Here is a 10565-nt window from a genome sequence, read left to right as displayed (position 1 = left end):
GCGGAAGAGCGGTTGGAGTTAACGGTTTCTGTTGCAAAACGTTTTTCAACAGACGAAACATTTAACAACAGAATCGGCGTAATGAATACACACCTGATTTGGTTTGTGCGGTTGACACCGCCACGTTGATTGGTCGGCAGATTTCACGTGTAGAAAGAAATGTGTCAGTCAAGTTAATAACAGGAAACTAGACACTCAGCTGAAGATAGAGGACAATCGATAACAAAACGGCCAGCCATCGCCTCGCCTACACAGGTGTCATCATCAGTTGTGTCGATGGATACTCAGGAATAGGAATTTTCCAACCAGTGGCATTTTGATATTTATTTTGTTTAGAGATAAAATATCGAGAAAGGTCTGTTTCAGGTAGCACGCAAGCTAGTTAGCTAACTAAAGCTAGCTTGCATTTACCTGCACATAGTTAGCTGCTAGCTAGCTAATTGCTGATGGAGTTTGTTAGCAATTAGCAAGCTTGCTAACGTTAGCTGCGGACAGAGCCTGTTGGCTATATAATGTAACGTTAGCTATTTAGCCAAATAAGCCTTACCCACCTTTCTGATTTTGTCGAGTTGTAAACGTAACGTTAGCTGGCCAGCTAAGTAGCTAGCTAGCTAGCTAGCTAGTTAGGTAATTGAACTGTAATGAACTTACATGCTCGCTGCTTTCTTGCATTTGGTATCTAGCTTACCAACCCAGCTAGCTAGGTTTGAGATATTGTTTACATGGAACACCGGAAACTTGCTTGCTTTGCGATGCAAATCTGATGGCACGAGAAACATAGACTAGTTAGGTTCATAGAATGACGTCAATGCCCAGACCTTTACATGGACATAGGAGGCTAACAACAACAAGGGAATGTTTTTTTTTTCATCTCTAAGGTCCAATATCCCATGTCAATATTTGGGTGCCGTCTCTCCCTAAATATGGTAAATGCGTTTGAATGAAGATCCAACTGCGAGGAACACAAAGCCTGTTCTCTTGTCGGTGTTGAGGAGATGTCATTGACAGCAGCATGCATTTTGCTGGCAGGAGCAGCACCGATGCCCCCATGTCTAGCGCCGCCTCCATCGGTTCCTCTTTTCGTTTCTTGCCCGTCATCTGCTTGGGAATCGCCGCAGCATTACTTTTTCAGTTTGGATATGGGGGGCTCACCATAACGTCATTTTTTCTGAAGCTTTTTATTTATATCTCCTTTGCATTGTTCTGCTTCTTGTTGGGAAGCTTTGGTCTCCTCGTTAAAAAGGGACCTCCTAAAATCAGCCGATTTGAAACTTCAAAGAGACAGTCTACTTACCTGTTGGACTTGTTTAACAAATTAATGGTAAGCATCCTGAATAGTTTTTATTCATGTTCATGTCATGGGTCTTTTCATTGTTCTCCATGTCATCCTTGTTATGGCCACTGAGTTGTGTGTCAGAGTGAGACATTTTAAATTCAATACAGTAGACCTCTATAGGCATTCATTACTGTGTTGTTCAGTCCTGCGTGATGACACATTATCATGTTGTGTTATAGCCTATAGCTTCAACAGTCTGCCAGACCTTTGAAGCATAGGCGGTCTTTATCTCAGTCTTGTATCTCCTGCATGACACTGTGTGGGTGTTATGTTTAGAAATATCCTTGTTGCTCAATACTACCTCAGTCACTTCCCTGTCTGGGTTGGACATCACTGCCCATTCAACTATTCCATTATTTATCAATTTCTGTTTGAGGTTGTTAGATTATGTCCTTTGTCAATGATCTTGTTTGTATGCATGCAATGGGCTGAGAGAGCGTTATTGACCTTCGGCTGGGACTCCATCCTTTGTACTTGTGTTATGTTTGCAGGGAAGGTTCACCGTGCCACTTTTGGAGTCTGCGCAGACAAGAAGAGTGGTGGTATCACACAATGTGGACAAGGCCCTTAAAGAAGGTTAGTGTTTGGTGGTTAAAACCCCAAATATAATGCTGCAGAACCATCATTTGTGTGGAGTCGGCAGTCCTAGAATAGGCCTTCCTCTTCGCAGGAAGAGATTGTGAGATCAGCAGCTTCCTTTCACTTGGTGTAAGAAACACGGGGAAGATTTCAATTGCATTCTCCTCGATCCTCGTCTCCTTCTCAAAACCCATTGGATGAGAAAGCCACAGGTCCCTTCCCTCTGACCTTCTCCAATGGGTTTTAAGGAAATGAGGAGAGAGGACGCAAGGAGTATGTAGTTGAGATCACTACATTGTCATTCACTAAGCACCACATCTGCTCACACCCCAAACAACATTTCTCATTTACATTTTACATGGTGAAGATAGCCTTTCAAATAACTTTCCCTACTGGCAAACAAAAGCTGTCCCCTGGTAATGAGATCACAATTACATGTGTATTACTGTATTTAACAAGCTGCTGTGTGTTACTGCATGGATGGTTAATCACAAGCCCCTTATTGAAGGTAGCATTAACCCTAATGACTGGCACTTATTATACCCACCAGGCAGAAACCAATCAGAAATGGTATTATTAAAATGTTGATTACAGAAAGGAACAACGAAGGAAGTTTGACCCAACCTCCCCCACCTCGTTCAGCCTATGTTGGATAGGATTACTGAATCTGTTGAAGCTGTGTGATAGAGGGTCTCACATGATTGGAGGGGAAGAAAGGCCCAGTGTTCCCTTTATAGTGCACTTTTGACCAGGGTCCATGGAGGAGAGCATGGTGGCCCTTGTCAAAAGTAGTGCACTATAAAGGGAACATGGTGCCATTTGGGACAGGGACGGAGATATTTGCTGTCCTCCCTGGCCCTGTGTTTAACCAACATGCTGTTTACTTTACACACCACTCCTTTTATTCATACAGCAGGAGATTGTTCTCCGGCAATTTAGATTTATCAATCCACTCGTCTCTTGCAGCTGTTAGCCTCGCTTGAGGATTGAACCGCTTACTTAATGGCTGGAATTTGGTAGCCTACACTTTGGCTCTACACTGATATATTGTCATGTATTTGCAGGAAGTCATGCAGAAAGGCATTACTGTCTTGTCTACCCCCTCTGGTATTGTGATAAAAATGTTATATCATATCAGAGATCTGTATATACTGAGATGATGGCCTGTTCCCCGCCCTAACAATAGGAGTTGTTGTCCCAAAGGCGGGAAGACAGGCGGTCTGCTTATTGTGGACAGATTTTGACTGGAGTGAACTCTCTCGCTTCACCTCTTCCAGTATATACAGATCTCAAGACGTCCGCATAGAGTTGCTAGAGCGCAATGAGCCTAGTAAAGCCCCTCCGGCCAAACCCAGGTGAAGCTGGGCCAATTGTGCGCCGCCCTATGGAACTCCCGGTCACTGCCGGTTGTGACACTGGGATTGAACCCCAGGCTGTAGTGATGCTGTGCCTTAGGCCGCTGCGCCACTCGGGAGGCCCCGCCTCTTCCTTTCTGATCATATCTGAGCAACGCCATAGCAAGGTCCATTCTGACCTATCACATGTTGGGTAAGGGTGGGTCATTGAGGAGGAGCTCACTGGTATTAATGCTAATGAATTACCAAGGTGGTTGGCAGGTCACCCCATCACTGGCATTACCATCATGTGGTTCTTATGTAGGGAGTGATTGAAGCCATCCAGGAGATATAAACTGATCTTCTTCACTGACTATGTTAGTGTTTTCAACAAGAGCTCAACCAACCTCCCACTTCTCTCCACACTATGGGAGTTTAAGTTATTCACAATATCCTGTAGAGGGCTCACTGTGGAGTCAGGCACTGTCAGTCTGAAGCAAAGCAAATTGAAGGCCTTTCATTTTTGGGATATGTCTGACTAGGCTATAGCGCCCTACTCTACCTGGGTTTGTGCTCCATACAGTGCTGTCTGGCTCTCTATAGAAACACAGAAATGTAGCTGCAGTCAGACCTTGGCATGCTTTGGGTTTAGTGTCTTGAGACCTGTCTTTCCGTACAGTATGTTCTCATTGATATGGAAGAGGTTCCGTATCATGGCAGACAGTGGCACTGTCTGTATGGAGTGGCTGCAGGCTCCAGTAGTTTGGGTGTGTTTGTGTAAATCCCCTGACTGAAGAACATCTGTTACCTGGCAGCCAGCATTGGTACTGTGCTGAGGTCCTCCCAGAAGAAGGGTGTTTACTGTCTCTCTACTGTCTGTATGGCTACTGCCTTATGCTGATGTCACAGAGAGAGTACCACTGAAGAAGTACATCTCCCCAACCAGGAGAGTAAACTGTAGCCTAGATGGCTAGTACACAACTGGCTTAAGGAGCAATCAGAAAGGGTATAGGGTTGGCATAGGCACCATAGAGGTTAACCTGTTGGACCAGACAGGTGATATAGCAAGCAAATCCACTCTCTGGGAGAACCCAGTGTTTAATTTAGGTCCGTTCAGGCCCTCTACAAGCTGGAATGTTGAATACAATTTGAATCTACTCTACTGGTTGTTTGCGGGGTTGGTCCTTATGATGCTTTGAGTTTTAGATTATACAGTGGGGCAAAAAAGTATTTAGTCAGCCACCAATTGTGCAAGTTCTCCCACTTAAAAAGATGAGAGAGGCCTGTAATTTTCATCATAGGTACACTTCAACTATGACAGACAAAATGAGAAAAAAAAATCCAGAAAATCACATTGTAGGATTTTTAATGAATTTATTTGCAAATTATGGTGGAAAATAAGTATTTGGTCAATAACAAAAATTTATCTCAATACTTTGTTATATACCCTTTGTTGGCAATGACAGAGGTCAAACGTTTTCTGTAAGTCTTCACAAGGTTTTCACACACTGTTGCTGGTATTTTGGCCCATTCCTCCATGCAGATCTCCTCTAGAGCAGTGATGTTTTGGGGCTGTTGCTGGGCAACACGGACTTTCAACTCCCTCCAAAGATTTTCTATGGGGTTGAGATCTGGAGACTGGCTAGGCCACTCCAGGACCTTGAAATGCTTCTTACGAAGCCACTCCTTCGTTGCCCGGGCGGTGTGTTTGGGATCATTGTCATGCTAAAAGACCCAGCCACGTTTCATCTTCAATGCCCTTGCTGATGGAAGGAGGTTTTCACTCAAAATCTCACGATACATGGCCCCATTTATTCTTTCCTTTACACGGATCAGTCGTCCTGGTCCCTTTGCAGAAAAACAGCCCCAAAGCATGATGTTTCCACCCCCATGCTTCACAGTAGGTATGGTGTTCTTTGGATGCAACTCAGCATTCTTTGTCCTCCAAACACGACGAGTTGAGTTTTTACCAAAAAGTTCTATTTTGGTTTCATCTGACCATATGACATTCTCCCAATATTCTTCTGGATCATCCAAATGCTCTCTAGCAAACTTCAGACGGGCCTGGACATGTACTGGCACTGCAGGATTTGAGTCCCTGGCGGCGTAGTGTGTTACTGATGGTAGGCTTTGTTACTTTGGTCCCAGCTCTCTGCAGGTCATTCACTAGGTCCCCCCGTGTGGTTCTGGGATTTTTGCTCACCGTTATTGTGATCATTTTGACCCCACGGGGTGAGATCTTGCGTGGAGCCCCAGATCAAGGGAGATTATCAGTGGTCTTGTATGTCTTCCATTTCCTAATAATTGCTCCCACAGTTGATTTCTTCAAACCAAGCTGCTTACCTATTGCAGAGTCAGTCTTCCCAGCCTGGTGCAGGTCTACAATTTTGTTTCTGGTGTCCTTTGACAGCTCTTTGGTCTTGGCCATAGTGGAGTTTGGAGTGTGACTGTTTGAGGTTGTGGACAGGTGTCTTTTATACTGATAACAAGTTCAAACAGGTGCCATTAATACAGGTAACGAGTGGAGGACAGAGGAGCCTCTTAAAGAAGAAGTTACAGGTCTGTGAGAGCCAGAAATCTTGCTTGTTTGTAGGTGACCAAATACTTATTTTCCACCATAATTTGCAAATAAATTCATTAAAAATCCTACAATGTGATTTTCTGGATTTTTTTTTTTCTCATTTTGTCTGTCATAGTTGAAGTGTACCTATGATGAAAATTACAGGCCTCTCATCTTTTTAAGTGGGAGAACTTGCACAATTGGTGGCTGACTAAATACTTTTTTGCCCCACTGTATATCCACAAGAAAGTATTATTAAACCAACTTTTCAACATGTTGCTAGTGGATTAAGGTTTCTGTCACCTGAAGCATTCGCACAGCCATGATCTCGGCTAGTGTGCATGACCTCGGCTAGTGCGCATGACCTCGGCTAGTGCGCATGACCTCGGCTAGTGTGCATGCATCACTATTTACATGGTTGTGCGTATGTTTCAGGTGCTAGAAATTAAAGGTCGAACGATTAATCGGCTTGGCCGATTTCAAGTCGAATCACAGCCTACTTCGCCAAACGGGTGATGATTTAACAAGCGCAATTGCGAAAAAAGCACTGTCGTTGCACAAATGTACCTAACCATAAACATCAATGCCTTTCTTAAAATCAATACACAAGTATATATTTTTAAACCTGCATATTTAGTTAATATTGCCTATTAACATGATTTTTTTTTTTTAACTATATAATATTGTGTCACTTCTCTTGTGTTCTGTGCCAGCAGAGTCAGGGTATATGCAGCAGTTTGGGCCGCCTGGCTCGTTGCGAACTGTGTGAAGACCATTTCTTCCTAACAAAGACCGTAATTAATTTGCCAGAATTGTACATAATTATGACTTAACATTGAAGGTTGTGCAATGTAACATCAATATTTAGCCTTAGGGATGCCACCCGTTAGATAAAATACGGAACGGTTCCGTATTTCACTGAAAGAATAAACCTTTTGTTTTTGAAATGATAGTTTCCGCATTTTACCATATTAATGACCGAAGGCTCGTATTTCTCTGTGTTATTATATTATAATTAAGTCTATGATTTGATAGAGCAGTCTGACTGAGCGGTGGTAGGCAGCAGCAGGCTCGTAAGAATTCATTCAAACAGCACTTTCCTGCATTTGCCAGCAGCTCTTCGCTGTGCTTCAAGCATTGCGCTGTTTAGGACTTCAAGCCTATCAACTCCCGAGATTAGGCTGGCAATACTATAGTGGCTATAAGAACATCCAATAGTCAAAGGTATATGAAACACAAATGGTAGAGAGAAATAGTCCAATAATAACTACAACCTAAAACTTCTTAACTGGGAATATTGAAGACTCATGTTAAAAGGAACCACCGGCTTTCATATGTTCTGAGCAAGGAACTTAAACGTTAGCTTTTTTTCATGGCACATATTGCACTTTTACTTTCTTCTCCAACACTGTGTTTTTGCATTATTTAAACCAAATTGAACATGTTTCATTATTTATTTGAGACTAAATATATTTATGTATTAAGTTAAAATAAGTGTTCATTCAGTATTGTTGTAGTTGTCATTATTATATATATATATATAAATCGTCTGATTTTAGTCAAACTGCTTTTTCTGGTCCTCCAATAATCGGTATCGGACATTGAAAAATCATAATCGGTCGACCTCTACTAGAAATGTGAACCCACTACCAACGTGTTGATAAGTTGGTTTAACCAGAGGAACCGGTAGAGTAATGTCAAATGTAATTCTATTTAACATTACGGCTTGGCGAGGCTCTGAAAGGACCATATCCAAATGAGCACACAGCAATGTTTCCAATAGTACCTAGTAAGCATTAGCTAGCTATTAGTGGCTGATGTACTAGGCTAGGATTGAGTAAGAATAGGAGGTGGGGCTGATGGTCCAACATGATCCAGTCTTAATGTAAACCTACACCGTGAAATAAAGACGGATTGTGGCCGAACAGAGACTTCAGAGTTTTGCTTCCCTTTAGCAGCAGAGATTTCTATTGATGCTTCTGCTTAAATTTACCCTGTATTTTGCCAAGCAGTGTACCAACCACGTCTTGTTCTCTGTTTCTCCAGTGTTTGACTACAGCTACAGGGACTATGTCCTGTCGTGGTATGTGCCGCTGAGCCGCGACGAGGGACAGCTCTACCAGATGCTGTCAGAGGACTTCTGGGAGATGGCCAAGCAGCTGCGGGGCCGCCTGGCAGACGTCGACATGGTCAACGTGGTCTGCAATGACACCGTCAAGACCCTCCATGCACACTTCTGTGACCTCAAGACGGCCAATACCAGGTACAGGAGGGTGTGGGAGGAGGAGGAGGAGGAGATCTGTTTGTGCTGTCTTGCCAAGTCATGTTGGTTTGACAACCATAGGAGTTAGGACAGCACAAACCGATCGGGGAGCAAGCAGCAGGCTAGAGGAGAGGTTCAGGGGCCCTAACATGGGCCTCTCTGGTCTGGTGAGAATATAGAGGTGGTCATCATCACTCTGTAATACTCGGCATTACCCAGCTTCCCCCTTTCCTCAGGAAAGGAGAGCAGCCTTGCTTATTTTAGTCTGTGGCCATGGAGCAAAGCTCGGGACAGGGTTCTTACTAAAACTTATGCTACTGGACTGGAGAGGATGCTTCTTCACTGTCTGACTGTTTTAGCTGTTTGGTTAACCCCTTTGGAAATTGGATATGGTCACGAACCGGCTCGAAGTCCATAACAAAAAGGGAGACAACGTGGAGATTAGGAATAACCAAAAAATATATTTATTAACTGAAGTAATGTAAATACAATTAACTATGGTGTGTGTCGTCAGTAATCAGTAGCGTAAGTGAGTGGTTGCGTACATTAATGTGATAATGAGGGGTGTTGAAAGGTGCCAAAGCAAACAAACGGCCACAAAAATGCCACAACAAATCTAACAGTGTGTCTGCATGGAGAGAGCCCAGGTGTGTCCCATGTCGCTGACGGCCTTCCCTGCTCCCTCCGCCGACATCCTAATAAGGAAAACAAGAGAAAGAATACGGAAGACAGAGTGGGAGGGTCGTCACAATATGAATTGGGCCAGATGTAAACTATAAAAAGCATATGCATGACCATGGTAGCAATTGAAAGAGAACACTTTGGAGATTATGGGGAAATTATCAGGACACAGCAGTTCACATGTCACAAGACTTTAACCAAACATTACACTGATTTTATGTGCATTTTACATTTAATGTGCTTTTCACAGCATTTGTCAATAACAAAATCTGAAAGTACTTTTTGGAGTAGGTGCAAGATGAGAAAAACGACGACAAGGGTTTGAGTGTGAGGTGTATCCAAGTTGCCACACCTCTTCAAACTGAACAGTTCCTAAGTCATTTCAATGAGCTTTTATGACTCAAGGAAAGAGCTTTCAGCTATCAGGTGCTTTTTTTAAGCTCTACTAGCTTTGCCATTGATGAACAGAAGCAAGTGCACGTGTAGTTTTTTGTTTGGAACACAGCCCTGCGTCCCCACCGTCACACAATTACTGTTGATTCTATCAGTCAAAACCCATGCATCCCTGTGAAGCAGAGAACGTGACCTCTGGCGTCATGTATAGCATGTTACTTTACAGCCACTGTGTTCCAATTTTGGTGCTTATCAATGACAAAATCTGCCGTTTTCAACCGTAAGGGATGAGCTACTGGTCAGTGTTTACGATACTGTACAGTCTCTGTTCCATTTGCCCCGGATATGTACACGTAGAAGTGGAGCTCACTCATAGGAAAGCAAGGACAGACAGGGAAATGGGGAAAGTATTCAGACCCCTTGACTTTTTCCCCCAAAAAATTACGTTACAGCCTTATTCTAAAATGGATTGAATAAAAACATGTCCTCCTCAATCTACACACAATATCCCATAATGACAGTGATAACAGGTTGTTAATTTTTTTTTGAAAATGTATTACAAATAAAAAACATACCTTATTTACATAAGTATTCAGACCCTTTGCTATGAGACTTGAATTTGAGCTCAGGTGCATCCTGTTTCCATTAATCATCCTTGATGTTTCTACAACTTGGAGTCCACCTGTGGTAAATTTTTAATTGATTGGACATGATTTGGAAAGGCACACAACTGTCTATATAAGGTCCCACAGTTGACAGTGCACGTCAGAGCAAAAATCAGGCCATTAGGTTGGTTGGAATTGTCCGTAGAGCTCCGAGACAGGATTGTGTCGAGGCACAGATCTGGGGAAGGGTACAAAACAATTTTTTCGGCATTGAAGATCCCCACGAACACAGTGGCCTCCATCATTCTTAAATGGAAGAGGTTTGGAACCACCAAGACTCTTCCTAGAGCTGGGCTATCAGGGAGGTGACCAAGAACCCGATGGCCACTCCAACAGAGCTCCGGAGTTCCTCTGTGGAGATGGGAGAACCTTCCAGAAGGACAGCCATCTCTGCATAACTCCACCAATCAGGCCTTTATGGTAGACTGGCCAGATGGAAGCAACTCCTTAGTAAAAGGTACATGACAGCCTGCTTGGAGTTTGCCAAAAGGCACCTAAAGGACTCTGACTGTGAGAAACAAGATTCTCTGGTCTGATGGAACCAAGATTGAACTCTTTGGCCTGGATGCCAAGCATCTCCTCTGGAAGAAACCTGGCACCATCCCTAAGGTGAAGCATGGTGGTGGCAGCATCATGCTGTAGGGATGTTTTTCAGTGGCAGGGACTGGGAGACTAGTCATGATCGAGGGAAAGATGAACAGAGCAAAGTACAGAGATCCTTGATGAAAATCTGCTCCAGAGCTCTCAGAACCTC

General features: G+C 43.4%; 1 protein-coding gene across 2 annotated transcripts in view; it reads left to right on the top strand.

Annotated features, from left to right (window-relative positions):
• snx25 (sorting nexin 25) overlaps positions 1-10565 on the top strand; it is a 57609-nt gene continuing 47044 nt past the window's right edge. The window contains exons 1-4 of one of the 2 annotated variants that reach the window (XM_039012471.1): positions 5-255; positions 879-1321; positions 1828-1912; positions 7856-8072. In XM_039012471.1, the coding sequence (XP_038868399.1) occupies positions 1013-1321; positions 1828-1912; positions 7856-8072 (611 nt within the window). In that variant the 5' untranslated portion in view covers positions 5-255; positions 879-1012. Of the gene's footprint in view, positions 1322-1827; positions 1913-7855; positions 8073-10565 lie in introns of both variants that reach the window. The other variant, XM_039012472.1, reaches the window with a different exon arrangement.

The sequence above is a fragment of the Salvelinus namaycush genome, chromosome 17 (assembly GCF_016432855.1).
Source record: "Salvelinus namaycush isolate Seneca chromosome 17, SaNama_1.0, whole genome shotgun sequence".
Lineage (NCBI taxonomy): Eukaryota > Metazoa > Chordata > Actinopteri > Salmoniformes > Salmonidae > Salvelinus > Salvelinus namaycush.
This window is presented reverse-complemented; position numbering and strand designations above follow the sequence as displayed.